At 62.2% G+C, this 19,405-nt stretch overlaps 1 protein-coding gene across 4 annotated transcripts in view; it reads right to left on the bottom strand.

Moving 5' to 3' along the window:
- LOC111145093 (Janus kinase and microtubule interacting protein 3) overlaps positions 1–19,405 on the bottom strand; it is a 40,077-nt gene that overhangs the window by 18,056 nt on the left and 2,616 nt on the right. For 2 of the 4 annotated variants that reach the window (XM_022499723.1, XM_022499724.1), the window contains exons 2-9: positions 12,930–13,427; positions 7,220–7,435; positions 5,695–5,814; positions 5,012–5,158; positions 4,185–4,316; positions 2,429–2,464; positions 1,634–1,693; positions 434–562 (exon numbers count right to left, since the gene is read on the bottom strand). In XM_022499723.1, coding sequence (XP_022355431.1) covers positions 434–562; positions 1,634–1,693; positions 2,429–2,464; positions 4,185–4,316; positions 5,012–5,158; positions 5,695–5,814; positions 7,220–7,435; positions 12,930–13,427 — 1,338 coding nt within the window. The remainder of the gene's footprint in view (positions 1–433; positions 563–1,633; positions 1,694–2,428; positions 2,465–4,184; positions 4,317–5,011; positions 5,159–5,694; positions 5,815–7,219; positions 7,436–12,929; positions 13,428–19,405) is intronic. The other 2 variants (XM_022499725.1, XM_022499726.1) reach the window with 2 other exon arrangements.

Below are 19,405 nucleotides of genomic sequence, written 5' to 3'. Positions count from 1 at the left end.
AAGGACTGGCGGGCAGGACAGACTGGCTGTGTGTCTATCCAAGACAACACTATTCTACACTATCTGTCCCGTGTACCTCTCGGCTTGGCCCTTGGCCTTGGTGCCAGCCTCCCCATACTGGGTGCTCCAGAGCCTGGGGCAGCCCTCCGAGAGGCGGGGAGCCGTCCGTCCCCACGTGTGGAGGGGCAGGAGCATAGCGGCGGGCTGAAACCCCACCGGGGCCTGTGAAGGGAGGGTGGTAACGGGAGACACTTCTCACCCTGCGGAATCACAGGCCACGGGGGCAGGGGGCACAGCCTGGGAGGACCACGGAGCCCACCGCTCCAGGGGGCAGGCCCCACAGCAAAACCCCATGTATCCAGACCCCCGACCCCGATCCCCCTGGCCTCCGGGCCCCACTCCATCCTGTCCAGAGCCCCCCGTGGGAGGCTACCTCCTCCAGGTCATCGTCAGGCGTACACGGGGTCTGGTCTGTCCTGTCCGTCTGGTAGGAGATGGAGGAGCCGTCGGACTCCAGGGAAGCCTCTTCATCGTACCCAAAGAAGGTCTCCACCACAACCGGCTTCTGACCCAAAGGAACTGGGTTAGTCCAGACACGGACTCGTGTCCCCTCCTCACCCTATGTCCACCATCCACTCTCTCTCTATCCAAGTCCCTCCTGCTGTGTCCCTGACACTTTCCTGAACTCCTGGCCCGACAGTCACCGGAGCCTCCTGGGTCCTTCTTGTGCCGAAATCCCACTGGACCCCTTCATGGTCCAGCTCATGACGGTCAACCCTCACCGTGTGGCCAACGGTCCACACCTTTGTCAACCAACATCCTGTCCTGGGCTGCTGAGCCCATCTGGGTGGCTCCTGGCCTGTATCCTAATTGCCTGGCTCCTCCCCACTCCTGCCTCCTGGAAGCGACGGGACAGCGGGAGCCCAGGTGAAGAGGGCGGGCGGGCCTCCTCCCACTGGCTCCCAGGCCCCCAGGAAATCTCTAAGTGCTCTGCGACAATCCCGAGGAGAGAGGGCCCCCAGCACTCTGGGGGCCAAATGGGCCAGTGTCCGTGCCTGAGGAGTTACCTCCCAGGCTGCTCGAGGAACACCCTTGAGCATTCAGAAGCCCAAGAAAACACACTCATGTTGCATAAAGCAGAGCACAAGTTAACGTTCTCTGGGAATACCTCCGGAATCTCCTTTAATAAAAAACACACATTTATGGAAAAGGATTGGGCTTCAGACTCCCTGGGGGGGCAGGTCTGCCTGGGAGGGGGCCCCGTGGGGGCTGCAGATGGGCGCCGCAGCCTGCAGTGGTGACGGGGGACCACACGGTGGCGGTGGCGAGGCAGGCCTGGGAGCCCCGTGGCTACGGGAATTCTAACTCCCAGGCCCGCAAGGGAAGGCCAGAGTTGGGGCGACCCCCTCCTTCCGCGGTCATGAATCGTGGGCTACCTGGGAAATTTAAAAGCAACAAGGTAGGACTTTTAAATTTAGAATTATAAACAAGAGTATTGATTTGAGGTTCGTGTTGGTTATGGTACAGTAACAATTTTTAGAAACAGTAAATATTTTCTTTTCACCTCCAGAGAGAAATTCCCTCGTGTTAAGCAGCTTTAAAAACACACTTGGGTCAGCATCGTCTCCTTTACCTTGGGGAGTTTGGCCATTTTCTTTCTTTGCTTCCGATATTTTAACAGCTTATCGCGCTCCTGCAAAAAACAGCGGAGGAGGTTTTCTGAGGGGTGAGCAGCTCCCTTCGCGTTCCCGCGTGGTCACTGGAATGCACCGGGAGGGCGGTTTCTAGGCAGGCTGCTGTCTGCGTGGTCACGGAGCTGGAGGGGCAGACGGCGTGGGGCTCCCGCTTGGCCCACGTCAGGGGCCGTGACCACAGCCTGCTCAGTGCTCCAGCCTCCTTCACGGTGTGCGGCTGGGGGGCAGGCTCTGAGCAGAACACACACAAAAACAGGAACCCAAAAGGGCCCGAGCCCAGCCCTGCTCCGTGCTCTCTGAGCAGATGTCTGGGGAAATGCCCTCCCCACACGGTTGGAGACAGACCCTGCAGACATGGGAGGAGACCAAAAACCCGTGTCTCCCCAGGGAGCTGAGCTGCGTTTCCATGACCCTGACCATGTACCAGCCACGCTTCGACTGCTGGACCACACCAGCAAGGAGGAAACCCGTGGTGGGGTTGAGCGCTCCAGGGACGCCAGCCATCCCTGAAGAATGGGCAAAGCTGGGTGCTGGCTCCTGTGGGCATCCCCGATGGCCACGTGGGGCATCTATCTGACCCTAACGAATGGGCATCCTTGGTCCCCACTGCAACGTCTTTGGGCAGGTAGCCTGTGTTGGCACGGCTGCCCTGTCTGGACTAGAAGGAGCCACCAGCAGGAGAGGTTCCAGGGACAAGTGTGCTGGGAACTGGGGTGAATGCGGGAGTTACTTACTAGCACACTCTTCACGTAGCCGGCGGTCTCAAGCGTCTGCGGAGAAAAGAGCTTGTTACAGAGCTGGGCGCACAGACCTGCTCCCCAGGGACCCAGAGCCTGGTGGCTGCCCCAAACCTCGGCCACCTCCCACTGCCTGGAGAGGGAGCATCTGACCTGACTCTCTCATGGTGCCCCCTCCCTCCCTAAGCTGACCTCCCAAGGGCACCGAGAACCTACAGGAGCACCTGGGGGCCCTCGGCCTTTCGGAAACGGCAATAACCTAGATTGCAACTGACCAGGATTTCCTCCTTTTCCTGAATGCCCCCCTCCCCACAGATCCTCTACACAGGAGGACGCGCGGCCACTGTGCAGCTGAACGAGACAAGAGGGCAGCTCTCAGGCACGGTCAGGGAAGGCTGAGCTGGTGAGACCCGCCCTGCAGCCCACACTGAGCTGTGGGACCTCCCGTTACTTTGGAGAGAACTTCAGTCATCAAAATGAAACAGGCGTTGGGGCCCGGCCGGCTCGGTCAGCAGAGCATGTGACTCGATCTCAGGGTCTTGAGTTCAAGCCCCACATCGGGCGTAGAACTTAGTAAAAACGACAACAAGACAAGCCAGGCCAGCACTTCTGGGCCACAAGCCACACCGGCAGGAGAGATGCTGCTGTCCCTTCTGCCGCACCCAGAGGTCACAGAAGGGCCAAGGCGACTTGCTCTGAAACGATCCAAGGGGACAGCAACAAGAAGCAGAAGGAAGGTTTGGTGCAGGATTATTTGCAAAGCCGTGCCCTACAGGAACAGGGCAGTGTCGTGGGCTGGGTAGGCCTGGAAGAGCCTGTCCACGTCCTAATGCCCAGCATCTGGGCCTGGACCTTATCTGGAATAGGGTCTCTGCAGACGTGATTGAATCAGGGATCTGGAGGGGAGACCGTCCTGGATTAGGGCACGTGTCCTCAGGAGAGAAGGGGAGGGACACAGAGCAGCCTTGCCGAGTCAGGCCGAGATCCGAGAGGCCTCAAGCTTCCCTTCAGCAAAGGATGGACCCTGGCCAGGAGCTAACACTGCGGCATCACTGCCCTTGAACCCCGGGGTCCGAAGCGGGGAGGAGACGACGCAGCTTTAGAGGGCCACTCGGACATGGCCGCGGTGCAGCCCCAGGGAAGGGCGGGGGGACATGCCTGCTGGGCTCTCCATCCCACGGACCGGGCAGGATGGCAAGGAGCCCAGGTAGGTGAGAGGAGGGGTGGGGCCCGAGGGAGATGGGGGTGGGGCCGAGGGAGGAGAGGGGAGGAGCTGAGAGAGAGAGAGAGAGAGAGAGAGAGAGAGACGGGAGGGGCGGGGCCGAGGGGCGGAAGGGGCGGGCCCGAGGCAGGAGAGGGGAGGGGCTGAGAGAGACGGGAGCGGAGGGCCCATGGGTGGGAGAGGACGGACCGAGAGTGACTCGAGCTCAGGGGCGCGAGGAGGAGAGGGGAGGGGCCGACGGTCGAGGGGAGGGGCGGGCGAGAGGGGCGGGTCAAGGCCGAGGTAGACGGGAGAGGAGGGCGTGGCCGCGGGCGTGGCCCTCGGCCAGGGGGCGGGGCCGAGGGCGGGGTGCCGAGGGCGGCGGGGTGCAGAGGGCGGGGGGGCCGAGGGCGGGGGGGCCGAGGGCGGGGGGGCCGCGGGCGGCGGGGCCGAGGGCGGGGGGGCCGAGGGCCGGGGGCCGCGGGCGGGGGGGCCGAGGGCGGGGGGCCGCGGGCGGGGGGCCGCGGGCGCGCCGCCGACAGGCGCGGGCACCTTGGAAAGCTCGTCTATGAGGCTCTGCTGCTCCACGATCTGCAGTTTCAGGAAGTCCACTTCTCTTTCGTCCTGGCTTTGGTCCAGGTCGTTCAGGGAGCTGGGCCTCCTGATGATGCCGGCCCTCTGCCGCTGCAAAGCCAGCCAGACCCGGTCACGCGGGGCGGGCTGAGGGGTGGTCGGCGGCCCCGAGCGGGTCCTCCCTGCCAGCGGGGCTCGCGCCGCGCAGCCGCGCCTCCCCGTCCGCCGGGGGCCAGGCGCGCCTCCGCTCGGGCCGGGGCGGCGGGCGGCAGGGTTCGGGGGAGTCTGCGTCCCGGGGCCAGGCGGCGGCGTGAGCGGCCTGCCCTCGCGCACCCCGCCGCTTCCGAGCTGAGCGTGGGAAGGAGGCATTTCTGCAGCCGGGTGCGGGGAGGGGGTGCACCCCGGCCTTCCCCCATCCCCCAACCACGGTGAAGGACCGGCTAAACTAAGAAGGGACCCAGGAGACACCGGCTAACCATCCCCCACTGCACGACTGGGCCCTCCGGCAGCTCCGGCCTGCGCTGCGCTGGTCTGCAGCCCCGCTGCTCCACACAGGTGTCCCGGGGCTCCTCCCACCTGAGCCCTAGATTTTCAGAGTCAGCAGAGGCCGAGGAACTCCTGGTGTCCTGCTCACTGACCTCCCCACCCGGTCATGCTCAGGCAGGTGCCCACAGCCTCGACCCTCCACGCTCACACCCTCACCTACCGCCTCCTCTCCCAGCCAGCCCCGTGGATTCCGCTGCCCTGAGACCAGACCCCGGGCGTGAGCACCCTCCCGGCCCACCGCACCAGGCAGGGCCCCTTACCATTTCTGTGTTCTCCTGGGTGACAAATTTTAACTTGTTTTCCATCCGCCGCAGAGTATGGGACAGATCCTCATTCTTCCGGGTAAGTCGCTTATTCTTATCCAGCAGTGGCTTGTACTGACTCTCCGCTTCCCTCAAGCGCTTTAACTGAAACACAAAATTAATCACACGGCGTGACTGTAAGTGTGACGTGGAACCAACAGTCCCCATACAGAGTCGGCAAACTGACCAGAACAGCTTTGGCTCCATCCACGCCGTCTCGGGGCCAAGCCTCTATTTTGCCAGTAAGAGCCACAGGAGCCTCACCTGGCACATGACCCTTCAGGGCCCTTGGAGGAGCCCCCACTCAGACACAGGCCACCTGGAAATTCCGGTGCCCGTTAGCCGTAATCGTGATGGCTCCCCGGAGAGGGACGGGCCTCGCTTGTCCCAGGGAACTCATGGGATGGACGGTACTTTTGCTCAATAATATGGAGCAGGGATCAACCAACCGGCGCCCAAGGTCCACATGTGGCCCCTCAACCAGGTTTTGTTCATAAAGCTTTATTGAAACAGCTGAGAGGCCTGTATGCAAGCCCTGTCCTTGGCACCATCACTCCTTTCCACAAGGAAAGGGGGCACCTGCAGCAGCCACAGACCCATGGGACACAGATACCCCATGGCCCTGCCCCACTGCCACTCACCAGCTCATTCCTTTCCTCCGAAAGCAAGGCGTTTCGGTCCTCCAGCTTCCGGACAATCGCACTCAGCTCCGCGATCTTAAGCTGGAAGCGCCGAGCGTCCTTTTCATCCAACTGCTGTTCCTAAAACAAAAATCAACTGCAAACAACTGTTCGCAGACACACGCGCAGAAACCTCTGCAGATCCCAGTCACCACAGAGAACAAAGCAGTTCTGTGCCATGACGGCCCGTGATTGCACGTGGCGGGTGGGTGGGGGCAGACCCCCCCCCCCAGGGGCAGGGGACTGCTGCTGACCACCGTGGCCACTGCGGACCGCACAGTGGGGGCAGAGCGAAGGAGCAGGATGTCCGGGATATGCAGTGGAAGGCAAGGGCGTGCAAAGGCGGGCACGCGGATGTGGGCGGGTGCTGCGGCCCCCCTTGGGGCTGCCGAGGGCTGCCCCTGTCGGGAGGGCCTGCGAGTGCGGGAGGCGGGCTCGCACCTTCCCTCGTATGATCGTGTGAGCACAGGAGGAGATGTTCAACCTGAGACTTTGCAAAGATGGCTTCCCAGGACGCGTGCTCCCTCACACTGAGGTTCTACGAGGTCACTTTTGAAACCTCTGGAACCTCATTCAAAAATCAATCAAAACATTCTGATCCAGTTTCAGAGTCTCTCTGGAGTTCACACAATCCATCGAGTGGCAGAGCAAGATTCAATTCAGTTAAGCGATTTATAATAAAATTATAAAAAAAATCATGTTCTATTCTTGAAATATCATTGTCCTCGGGCTGGCTCAGCTCAAACAGTTTGTCCTCAGAGCAAACAAAGGCATGTCCGGGGAGGACAGAGGAACGGTTCCTCATTCAGCAGGTGCAGGAGAGGCTAGGGGCGGGCCCGCAGGACCTGCACTGAGGGTCCACGGAACTTAGAGCCCCCCACCCCGGACTGCCAAGAACCACTCCAGCGGGCTCTGAATCAGGAGCAGCAGTGAGCAGTGATGATGTCACAGCCGTGCGGCTGCGGGCTACCCCCACCCCACATTATCTCGGCAGCCTGAAGAGGAGCAAAAGGGTGACAGGGTCACACAAAAAGCGGGTGGGGGTGACGGGCGAATGGAGAGCCAGGAGCCCGTGCACGTGGAGATGGAAATGGTGCAGCCTCGTCCCTCTTGCTGGGGTGGGAACTGGGACCAGCAAGGACCGTTAGTGCCTGGGGGCCTGGCAGCTGCCAGCAGGCTCCAGCCGGAGGCCTCGGGGGACCGTGGGGGGCGGGCGGTCGAGTGAAGGCCGGTGCTGTGCCACACCAGCCAGGAAGCAAGGAGGCAGAAGTGTGTCTGCCCGCCCAGCCGAGCCGGAGAAGCGGGGGGTCTGGGGTCCGGCTGGTGGGCTGCAGACACGGTCAGCGTGCCCGGGGCGGGGGGTTCTGGTTCTGGACTCTGGACCTAGGCTCTCAACTCCCTGGGGAGCCGCCCGAGCAGGCCCGCAGAGCCGCGCACAGCACTGTCTGTGACTCTGGGTCACGGGGGAGCGTGGGGAGGTGCTTACAGGGCTTCCCGAGTGGTCTGAGGCGTCTCCTGCACCGCCTGCATGAGGAAGCTCCCGTCTGGGGCTGCCCAGGTGCCGATCAGCCTCTTTGACCTGGGACAGCTGCTCATCTAGAGCCTCTTTTTGGAGCTGCAGTCTCTGAGCATGCCCGGCTTGAACCCCTAACTCTCTCTCCAGCACGAAGACTGCTCTGTCTTTAAATTTTATCTCCTCCATCTACAAGGAGAACAGAACACAATCACACAGGCAGGCAGGGTACAGGTCCGCAGTTACCATAGACACAGACGGCGGCACTCGGAGCCAGCGCCAGGAGGGTCCCCACCGCAGCGGCCCTGCCCATGTGTCTCTGGGCTCCGCGACGGGATGCAAAGCAGGTGCCGCAGCACAGCCCCACTGCTCCAGCCGAGGTGTGACTCCCCCCACCCCACCCCCGGCTGGGCCGGCCTCTGCTCTGCTAGTCCAGTTCAAGCTGGTGCAGCTGAGTCTCCTTCTGGACTCCGGGCACCCCTCCCAGGGTCCCACCCCCTGCGGCACTGGACTGCGGGGGCTCCTGGGGGCTGGCATTGGCTGGCAGGTCCGCAGAAGCCCCCTCTAGCTCCTGCCTTCTGCCGTGTGTTGGGCAGGGCCGGGGAATCGCCAAGTTCCTGGGACCCCATCCATAGGAGACGGTGAGGAGCAAGGTCCGTCCTCCAACAGGGCAGCTGAGGGTATGAGAAGCGGAGGTTTCTCGCTGCCTCTTCCCTCTCCTCTCTGAGGGGCACCCCGGCCACAGAGCCGACGCTCTGGTCCTTCTGCGCCCTGCCTCTCCTTGCCCGAGGCGTGGACAGACCACGGTGCCGCCCACTGCTCGCAGGCGATGCTGCATTTTCAGTTCATCTTGCTTTGAGCTAAGGCGTGGAGGAGGGGTCTCTGGACAAGTCAGCCCCAGACTGGAAGTCAGGAGCGTCCGGCCCACCAGGCCTCTTCAGGCCAGCAGGCGAGTGGCCGTGAGGGGTCCGTGGCCCTCCCCACTCTCCCTGAAGCGCTCGACCTCCTGACAGCAGCGAGAAGGCTCTCTGCACACGGCTGCCGCCTGTCTCCGGGCCCCTCCGCTGGCCGCTGCGGGATGGGCCGCTCCCCGTGGGGAGGCAGACACACCCCACCCCCGCTTCTTCAGACAGACAGACTGACGGACTGGGGCGCGGCAAGGGGTCCTTACAAACGGTTCTCGATTTATGAAACGACTCAGTTTAAAACAAATTTGCAAACAATGGAACAGGATGGGATAACTTGGTGCTTCGCTTGCCGTTTAAGGCTACCTAAGCTCATAAACCGGCCATCTGCTGAGGTCAGCTTGGAACAAAGACGTGAGATGTCTCATTAGCCCGGATCACGGTTTTGCAGGAAAGCGATGAACTGAATAGAATAAAAGAAATCCTTAATTGCTAAATTCCCATTTACTGGAGCACACAGAAACACCCTGAATTAGTGAAAACAAAGGGACCAGGGAAATATAGTTGTATCGCTAAGCAGCCGTGTTCTGGGGTCTAACGACACTCATACGCGACACTAAGAAAACATCACTGTTCTTTCGTCAGGACCCCAGGAAATGAGTCCCGACACAAAGATCCCACTGAAATGAGCTCCGTAAGCAGACGGCTTCCACTGAAAGGCAAACCTCCCTAAGGGGCCGCCCGACTATACCACGTGCTGCGGCCGAGCAGGGTGACAGGCCCACAGAGGAAATTCAAGGACAGGTGCCTTCACACAGGGGTGGGATTTGATCGCCAGGGTGGGAAGTCACTCTGAGTTCAGAGACAGTGTCCCAGGGGGTCCTCCTAACGCCAGGGGGCTAGGCAAACAGCAGCGTCGGTGTCCATCAGCGTCCATGGGTAGCAGACGCCCCGCAGGACCCTGCGGTTCCCACCCGAATGCCCACCTGGGAAGGGGGGACACGCCGGCTCATGAGGTGGACAGAAAACTCTGTCAGGTCCCGTGGGGCCCCCAGGTCTACAAGGCACTGCTTCCGACACATGTCCTCGTATGATGCCCAGGCCGGCCGGGGAAGCAGTGGTGGGCAGCATGGCACTGGGGGCTGTAGTCCCGCTGCCTTGAGGCCCAGCACCCCCTTTCCCTGCCAGAGGCCCGTGGGTTCTCTTTCCGCAGAGAGCACCCGGGGACGTCATCTGTCCCTGTCTTATGTAACTGTGAACACCCAAATGACCAGCTCTCCCAAGGGACAGGACAAGGGCTCTCCGGTGAAATGGGGGCGCGAGTCAGGAGCCTCCGGTCACCCTGCTGCCACCTTCTCTCTCCCAGACCTCTGTAGTGGCTTCCAGACCTCTGTAGTGGCCTCCCTGTGTGCACGCCTGTGCCTGCTACAGCCCGTCCCTCACAACCACTGTCCTCGCTGGAAACGGAGTCCGGTGGCGTCACTCCCAAAGTTCCAAGGGAAGATCCCAAATCCTGACTGGGCCTGGCCAGCTTCCAGACGAGCTGCCCCAATCCCCCTGCAGTCCCAGACCCACACCCTCAGCTCCCCACCTTCCCTCCCCTCCCCCACAGCACACCCATACCCCCTCACCCCTGGGAGCTCCTACACCCCCCTGCCCCTCCCCCATAGCAGCCCCCGCCCCAAACCTCCTCACCCCTGGGAGCTCCCCCTCACCCCTTCTTCTCCAGCACACACACCCTTCACTCCCGCCCCCTTTCGCACCCCCATGCCCATCCCCTCCACCTTTCCCAGTCACAGAAGGTGTACAGAAACCGAGGCAGCCCTTGCGGTGGTTGGTCCCCAGGGAAGGATGCTGAGGACGGAAGAATGGCCCTTGTGGAGGGGCGAGGACATTCCGCACACCCTGACTCGCCCCTGCCGTCCAGAGCAGGCTCTGCGCAGCGCACAGAACCAGAACCACTACATGGGGCGCCTGGGAACCTGCGTGTAAAATACCCCAGTGGGCGCCTGGGCGGCTCCGTCGACCGAACGTCCCACTCTTGACTGAGGCTCAGGTCGTGATCTCCAGGTCCTGGGATTGAGCCCCTCGTCCTCAGGCTCCACACTCCACGGGGCATCTGCTTCTCCCTTTCCCTCTGCCCCTCTCTCCACTCGTGCTCTCTCTCTCTTTCTCAAATAAATAAAATCTTAAAAAAAAATTCGTTCTGGACTGTTTGTCGCTCGTGAATAAAAATACAACCAATCTTTGCATTTTGATCTTGATCCTGAAAACGTGCAGAACTCTTAATGGTTCTGGGGTTTTGGGGTGAGTTGCTTAGGGTCTTCTACAGGCACACCACCTGCAAAAAGACAGCTTGACTCCTTCCTTTCCAACCTGCTGTGTCTGGCGCCATTGCTCCGCCGTCTTGCCCTGACCAGTTCCTGGGAGGGGAAGAAAACAAAGAGAGGCCCCGACACGGCGCAGAACCTCCTACAGCCCGTCTGCCCGCGAGCCCCACGCAGCTCCGTGGGGGCCCGCGGAGCGGGGAAGGTCAGGAGCCACAGCGGCCTCCAGCTTGTCGTGGCCGTGCGGGAAGTTAAAAGACAACGCAGAGATGCCCTCGAATTCCTGATGGAAAACTTCTCCGCCCCACAGTCCCCGACCCGGCAGCATCGAGCGTGCGCGCGGAATCAAAGTCTCGAACAAAACACGCGCAGTCTCGGGAAGTTCTCTCCGCGCTCAGGGTCCGGACGCCGCTCGAGCCCGCGTTCCGGCGGAAGCGGGAACCACACGTCAGCAAAGAGGAGGACATGGGAGGACGGGGAGCGGGCGGGGGCTCCCAGGGGGCCGAGAGGTCAGGCTAGTGGCCGGGGTCGGGGGAAGGCAGGCCCAAGGGCGGGCGGGGGGCTCCAGGAGGGGCATCTCGGGAACGAGGGAAATGCGGGGCTGCACTCGGGGCAGAGACGCCCTCCTGGGAATTCAGGGCTGAACCACAAGTCCGCACGCAGAGAAACAAGCAAACGAGAAGACCAACTCCTGGCAGGGGATGCGCACAATACGGTGACAGGGCCGCGGGGCGCTGTGGGTCTTGTGCGAGGAACGCGCACACGGCAGCCGTCTTGTCAATACTAGATTTCACTCGAGTGTCCCGTGGGGCCTTCTCGTGTCCCTGAATACCCCGGGCTCTGGGCCCAGGACGCTGGCCCTGTGCTCCCACCTCCCCGGCTGGGCTGAATCGGCCATGGCTGGGCCCTGCCCCCCAGGGGCCACCCTGCTGTCCCCGGCCGTCACCCGCCTCTCCCCCGGGGCCTCAGTGAGCACCTGCCGGGGTCGCCACCAGACAGGTCTCCCCTGACAGTGCCCACACCTTCCTGAATCGGCCCCTCGCTCACAGAAGCCGAGTCCTCCTGTGAAGAACCACCCGGACAACTTAGGAGCAGAGGGGAAGGGGGCCAGGGGGCCAGGGCAGGCAAAGGGGGAGCAAAAACTGAGATATCAAGAAGTAGAACTTTGTGGGCGCCTGGGTGGCTCAGTGGGTTAAGCGTCGGCCTTCAGCTCAGGTCATGATCCCAGGGTCCCTGGATCGAGTCCCGCATCGGGATCCTGCTCAGCGGGAAGCCTGCTTCTCTCTCCGCCTCTGCCTCTCTGCCTGCTTGTGCTCACACTTGCTCTCTCTCTCTGACTAAATAAATAAATAAATAAAATCTTTAAAAAAATTAGAAATATAAGCATGTTTTTGAGAATTTGGCACAAAATTCAGAAGAATCAGCTAAAAGAGCTGGCTCCAGCTTCCCCTGGGAGCGTCCATGCCGGGGGGAGGGGGGCGGTGGGCACCACAGGGACCGTCTGGTTGTGTTACAGGCGCCCAGCTGAGGAGACGGGCCACAGGCCTGCAGACAGGCAGTGGGCACTGACCGTCCTGTCCCACCTTCCTCCAGATGGTCACTGGTGTCCCTCCCTTTCCCGGGCAGAAGAAGACAGGAGGGACCGTCCTGTCGCGTAAGGAAGCCCACACTTCCCACAGGGTCTTGGATCACGGTGGCACCGACGCATGGCTTAGAGTTGTGGGGGGCACGGAGTGGGGGACAGCCCAGGAAAGGAGGGCGGCTGTCCAGGCTGGGAGTGTTTGGGCCCCCATGTACACATGGCCGCAGAGCTGTGTTCAGCTCGCAAGGCTTGCGTTCCCCCTTGGGCCTCGGGTCTGGAGAGTGGCTGTACCCCTTCTGGGAAGTACAACATGGCAGCACGGCCCGGGGCAGTCTTTAGAAAGTGGAGCCCAGGGAAGGAGGGAGAGGTGCCCGGCCAAGCTGCTTGGAGAGATTGTGGCATCCTGTTCAGGGGATCCCAGGGGTCCTGAGTGTGACCAGCAGCAAAGCCAGCTCGTCCCCAGCCCATGACAGGGGACATGGGGCTCTAAGGTCGAGCTCCGTTTCCCCCAAATACCAAGGAGGTCAAGCTCCAAGGGATGAGGACAGTCAAGCACAGGCCCTCCCGTCCCTAAATATTCTCTTTCACTTCTTGCTCTGGGTCTCTGAGGACGTCGACTCTCGGGGTGCCAGCCACGGACAGCGGGTGTCTGGAGCCATCCCGACGCCCCGGGGAAGCTGCCGGAATCTGGCCACTCCTGACCGGACAAGACACTGACTCCCCATGGCCCAGACACAGAGGGCGCCTCCCCACACAGCACTGACACCAAGACGGCCCCCGAGGGCCGTGACCTTTACCTCTCTGGACCCGGTGCTCCCGCCCACGTCCCACGTGCCCCTCCCCGTGCCCCGTGCCCCGGGAGCACATACCAGCCTGCGGATCTCCCGCTCGCACTCCTTCTTGATGCGGGAGATCTCCTCCTGGTGGAGATGGTACACGCTGCGGATCTCCGCCGCCTTGATCTTGTCGGCCTGGACCACGATGGTCAGCGCCTCCTCCACCTGCTTCTTGGCCCCCTTGAGCTCTGAGATCTCCTGCTGCATCTTCATCTTCTCCGCCTCGAACCCTTTCTTGGCCTCCTCCTTCGCCTCCGACAGCAGCACGACCTTGGCCTTGTCGGGGGCGCCGTCCCGCAGTGCGTGCAGCAGGGCCTGCAGCCGCTGGTTCTCGTTGTCCTTGACCTTGACGACCCTCAGCAGCTCGGCCTCGTGCTGCCGCAGCAGCGCCTCCCGCACGGCCTGCAGCTCCTTCATCTTCTCCTCGTGCAGCTTGGTCTTGAGCTCGGTGAGCAGCACCGCGTTCTTGTGCTGCTCGTGCTCCCGCACCTGCCGCAGCTCCTGGTTCTTCTCCCTCTCCACCCGGCTCACCTGAAAGACAGGAGCGCCACGGCTGCTGCTCACGTCCTGGCCCGTGCACGCCCGGGGCTCGCGGCGGGAGTTCTGTGTTCCTCCCCGCATGGCTGGGAACTATCTCCCCCCCGAGACGCCTCCTCACGGACGAGCTGGGCAGGCGGAGAGCGTGCCAGGCGTCCTCGGGAGCCGGAGGCTGGAAGCACCGTGAGCCTGGAAAGGAAGGTCACAGACACGTGGGTCCACACAGACCCGCTCCGCTGCCTAGCCCCCGCCAGGCCCGGCCGCGCTGCAAATGTCCAGCGGCCACCTCGCCCATGAGCCGCCAGGAAGAAGGTACGGGACGTGCGTGGGCACGGGCCTCCAGCCCAGAGGACAGGGCACTGCACTTACCTCCTGCGATGTGCTTGGCCGACAGGAAGGCGACTTGAGGCCACCGGTCTGTCTAGATTTTGGAAATGCTCAGATTTTTGACTGAATCTCTTGTTTTCATCTAGAACGTCAGTCTTGGCTCAGGGGCCACACCACCCACACGCGGCAGGAAGTCGGGGCTCAGGACCTAGCATGGGGTGAGGCAGCGGCTGACCCGCCCCGGGTCCCGCTGTGGCTGGTGTTTCGCTTCTGCCCCAGCCTCTGTGCTCTGCGGCACCTCGCAGGGCCAGCATCCTTGAGCCCCTCCTTCTCTCCTGTGGACCCCAAGCCCAGCTTCAGAGCGGGCGCCCCTGCTCCCCACTTAGACAGCTACGGCTCCAGCTCCCCTCCCACCATCCACCATCCACAGGAGGAAGTGTCAGCATGTGCGGACGGGTGGCCCAGTCCCCTTCTCTGCTTTGGGGCGTTCAGGGCAAAGGCAGAGCCGGGGCGCCTCCACGAGCAGACAAAACCCACTATGCCATCTGGGAAGTTCCAGCCCCACCCCGCCATGGCCCCTGGCACCCCAGCTCACAACTCTGGGTTCTTTTCCCCAGGGTGACAAGCTCTGACCCTCCACCTTGGGCAGGCCCACTGCCCATCCCCCAGACTGTGTTCGGCAGCCCCCAGACGCCCAGCCCTAATTCCGCACGCCGACCCGCCACTCTGCGCCCCCTTCTCACAGCACCCCCCCGGTGCCTTATTCATCCCTTTCTCCAGGACCGTGGTGTCCCTCCCGCATCAGAGCGAGCTTCCCCGGGATGCACGCAGATCGGGAGGCTACGTGCCCCACACCCATAGTACGTTTACTTCCCTATCAGGACACGCATGTGACCGGATGCACTCAGCTGGGGCTCCCGCCTGGTGGCCCAGTGTGCAGTGGGGTCCAGCCTGAGCTGCCCTCGGGATGGCTCAGACCCCGCAGTGCTGCACCAGTTCTAGTGACCGAACTCTGTCTCAGCCTGGCCTCTGGGCGCTGGCAGGACCGAGCAAGTACCTGCCTGGCCGTCCGGGTTCCCGCCAGAGAAGGGGCCGTTGCTGAAGCCTAGTGCAAGGGCTCGCTCCGTTCCCACTGCAGGTGCGCTGCCCTTCTCCAGTTCAAGGCGAAGATGTTGATGGTGGTTCTCAGCCGTGTGGGGGGGCAATCAGCAATCTGTGCTCTCAAGGGGGCCACTCCCGAGCCATTTCAGCCCCCACGGTGGGGTCGGGGGCTCGCAGCCGGACATAAGGGAGCCAGCCGGCCTCTTGCATGGGCTTCAGCAGAGGGAAGAGCAGTGTGGTCACAGGTGGTCGTGGGTGGTGGTCGCGGGTGGTGGTCGTGGGCGGTGGTCATGGTGGTGGTCGCGGGTAGTCAGGGTGGTGGTCGTGGGCGGTGGTCACGGGTGGTCAGGGTGGTGGTTGTGGGTGGTGGTCACGGGTGGTGGTTGTGGTGGTGGTCACGGGTGGTGGTCACAGGTGGTCACAGAGCTGGAGTTTGTCGCAGCAGGAAGCTGGTGGAGGGGGATGCTCAGAGCTCTGCAGGGTCTGGTTCTCACTGTGCTCTAAGCTGATTCAGAGACAACAGCACCCACACCTGCCACATACTTGCCCTTCTGTCCAGTGCCTGACACCATCCCTGCTGCATGTGGGAAAGGCCTGGTGAAAACCCAAACCCACGCCAAGTACCCGGCCCCGCACGTTCCAGCGAGCGTGGGCAGGTTGGAGCAGCGGGCTCAGACGCAGCAGACCGTGGCCGGGGACCCCTTCGGAGCCCGGGTCCTCCGATACAGCCCCCACAGTTACCAAAGAAAGTGCACAAGCAAGCACACAAGCAAGCACACGGCGCTCCCAGGAGACACAGGCTCTCACTGCAATTCCGAGCAAGACGCACTGGACGGGAAGACCAGCCCCGCTGCTTCCTTGGACTCCGAGGGTGCCCCAGAGATGCCCTCGGCCCCCGCCTTGGCCTTCTACCCCCTCAGGTCTCTGGCAGTGGGCTTTCCCCGACGCTCCGTCCACGGGGCCCGTGAATTCCTCCCCATGTGCTGTGGGCTCAACTGCACGGCTCCCTGGGCCAGAGATGTGCAAAGGTGGGGATGTGGCCTGCGGCCCCAAGCACACAGGCTGTAGGGAGGCAATGGGCAGGAGGCGTCCCAGGCTCCTGTCCCCCGATGAGCACCGAAAACTGCGGAGATATGCCGTGGCCTGCCCGCTGGGTCCCACTGGTTCTGGGCGACTCCCATCTGTCCCGGAAACACACAGCAGCTTTGAAAGTTAAGGAGATGGTCCTGCCGAGGTAGCACGTAGCGATGTTTCCTTGAGATCCGCAGCTGCCTTTGCCACAGACCTCAGCCTCCCAGGACCTCATCAATGTCTAGCTGACATGGTGGCTGGTGACTTAGCGGTAGCGCTCTTGACTCTTGGCTCGTGGGGCCATAGCTTTGCCTTCCCAGACGTCGCGGGCTGAGCGGTTTCTGCATCTGGAGTGGGTCTCTGCGCCAAACGACGGGCCGTCTGGGGAGGGGCAGGTCACCCTTTCAGTTCATTACTTCCATTCACCCAGTTTCAAGGGACCAGGCTCCTCGTTGGCCTGGCAGGAGCCCGATTACTTGTTTCATCAGGAACGTGTGGGTTTGAGCATAGCTGGCGGGGTTTGGTTCGCTGCTGCTCTCATCCCACTGAAGCTCAGAGCATCTGTTTGTGGCCACTGAGAGCCAGCCCCGAAGCCTTCGGATGCACCATGACCCTGGCTGTCCCAGGCTCTCCGCAGGTCGGGCAATCCTGTGGCTCACCGCCTGCCCCAGCCTGTGCCCCAGGCACCCTGACTTCTTTCAAGGGGGAGTGCTATTTCGGCGTCCCAGCAGGAGCCGGGGGCTGCCACAGCCCCAGGCTGGTCCGGGCTGCAGGCCTCCTGGCGGACAGAAACACGGCCTCCCCGTGCGTATGCGAGAGAAGATGCCTCGAGCTTCCTGCCAGCACTTCCCATTTCCAGCGTGGTTTCCACCTCCAGCCCAGGCTTCTGTTCGACTTCCCGGGGCAGCTTCCGTGCCTCCGCTCCCCCCACACGGAGAACTGGTTCTCAAGGAAGCCGGGGCAGCACGGGAGAACATTCCCGCATTCCTCTTCTATCCACGTGAGACACGCAGTCGCTGGGAACCCTCGGAACCCAGGAGCTGCTGTGTTCACGCCCTTCCTGCCGCTAAGATTCCTGAGAACGGGTGTTTTCCCACATTTTCTCTGCTCCCTTCCCAGTTTGTCATGGCTGTGCCTTGTCCGCGTGGCTGGCTCCCGTGGCCTGGCCATCCTCAGGTTTTGTTCAGAAAGAAACTATGTTCAGTGCTGCCCACAGTCCTCACAAAAACCCGCCTGACCCCCAAGTCCCACCCCAGGCCGAGCCAGGCTTTCCCAGAGGAGGGGGCGCCGGCCCCAAAGGACCTCCCCACCAGCCGGCCATCCAAGTGGCTTGGAACTGCTGTGGACACACAGGGCCCACGGTGACAGGCACTACCGTCTCCACTCCTTGGTCAAGGCCAACTTCTACCCTCAAGCCAGACCACAGCCCCACGAGGATGGCCTGCGTCCGGCCCCTGACCCACGCAGGCGCTCATAGGACCGGGTGCCCGCCATCCGCAGTCCTGACCGGATGTTCCTAAGAGGGACCGATCTGATGGAACTGCAGAGCGACAGGGGCCGGGCTGGGATGCCTCTTCTGAGAAGCCCTCCGTGATTGCTCCACTGCAGCCACGCCTTCTGCCGGGCTTCACCTTGCCCAGACGCCTGCTTCCCGTTCCTCAGCGTCTCCCTCCACTGAGGCACGGCCGGGGGGTCACACAGGCACCCCGTGTTTCAGAAACTCCTTCCCAGTTAAAGCAGGCCAGCGTCCTTCGAGCAGGTGGAAGCCTGTCGTGTCCATTCCTTCCCGCCTGCCGCGGCGGTGCTCGTGAGCGGGGGGCCCAGTGGGGGCGGGACCCCATGAGTGCGGGCCGTGGGGGCTGCTCCGCGTTTGGGCTGGAGCTGGAGCCTTGGCGCTGCGGTGGAGATGGGAGACCTTCAGCACCAGGCTTGTTTTCACCTCACTGTCCACGTTCATGCCCCCAGCACCCCACTCTGCCTAACGGACGCTGAGTTCACTTCCACGCGGCTCTCGCGAGGCCTTCTGTGTGAGCTCCTCTCCCTGCGGGGCCAGCTCCCTCTTTCCGGAAGGTTCTTCACCAGAGATGGCCCCACTCGGTCTCCCGACCGAGGGCGGCTGCAGGACAGTCCTCTTCGATTTAACGCATCTTTCTTTACTGTCAAGTCAACCCCCCAAGTACCCCACGAGAGGCTGACCAGCTGCCTGAAAACCGAGGCGCTGAGCTCACGGCAGGTTCCCACGCTTTCCGGGCACCTCGTCTACCCCGGCAAGTCACAGTCCCAAACCGTGGTGTCGCTGCTCCGGGCCGTGCTGGGGATTCCTGCTCAAGGGTAGGTGACCTGTGCCACAGCCTCCGGCACACGCCCGCCACCCAGCTGGGCTTGCAAGTGGGTCGGGTCCTGCTGGCTGTCCCCAGACTTCCGGCCTGAGGTCCAGATCCAGCCCTCCTCCCCAAGCATCTGGAAGGTGCCAAAACCAGACAGAAATCAGTCCCATGGTCCAGATCTGGTTACGCAAATTTGTCCCCCACTGTTGCAACGGTGACGTTAACCGTGGCACATAAAAGACTTCAGGATCGGTAAGGACAGAGCTGTTGATGATCACGATTCTCGGATTCGTGTTTTCCATCCCCCACATCGGCATGACTACGGCCCCAGCACCAGCGGCTTTGTGTGGCATGTGGCGAGGGTCGCGTTGGGCTGAGCAGACGGAGCACTGCTGACCCTCCGTGGGAGGCACCGGCTCAGGATCGCAGGCGAGTTTCACTGACCAACCTGGCTGCTGGGGGAGACCTGGAAAGAGGCCCGAGGGGCGTTCCGCCCTCCGATTATCCTGCTCGCAGCTCAAGGCCCGGGTGGGGGTGGGGACGGGCAATCTGAACCCTGGGAGGAGCCTGGGTGGCACAGTTAAGCGTTTGACTCTTGGTTTCAGCTGAGGTCATGATCTCAGAGTAGTAAGATCGAGTCCCAAGTAGGGCTCCCTGCTCAGCGGGGCGGGTGGGGGGGACCTGCTGGTCTCTCCCTCTCCCACTGCTTCTCCTCCTGCACGCTCACCTGCTCTCTCAAATAATTACATAAGTCTTAAAAAGAAAGAAAGAAACTGTGAGCCCACTGGCGTGCTAGAGACAGCCAAGCAGCTCCCTGACCGGAGCCCACGTTGGAGCCTGCTCTCCTCACACCCGTCCCTGGAGGCCAGCCCCATGTGGGAGGAGACAGGAACGACAGTGTGTCTGTGAGGGTCTAGAACTTTCCTATTTGAATCCCAAAGGACAATGGCCTGTGTTGGTTCTGGGTGGTGGGTATCGTCTACAGATACACACACAAACACACCCATGAACACACTTAAATACAAAAAAACTTGAATGTTTTAATGATGCTTGGCGGGAAGGTGCGGGTTTGACTTGGAAGTAGCAGTGGGAGCCCAGAGGTGGGGGAGGGAAGGCTCAGGCTCAGAGAACGTCCCCGGGTCTCAA

This window comes from Enhydra lutris, unplaced genomic scaffold (genome assembly GCF_002288905.1).
Source record: "Enhydra lutris kenyoni isolate GAN:26980312 unplaced genomic scaffold, ASM228890v2 scaffoldscaffold12, whole genome shotgun sequence".
Lineage (NCBI taxonomy): Eukaryota > Metazoa > Chordata > Mammalia > Carnivora > Mustelidae > Enhydra > Enhydra lutris.
The sequence above is the reverse complement of the archived record's forward strand: the minus strand, read 5'-3'. Positions and strand labels throughout refer to the sequence as shown.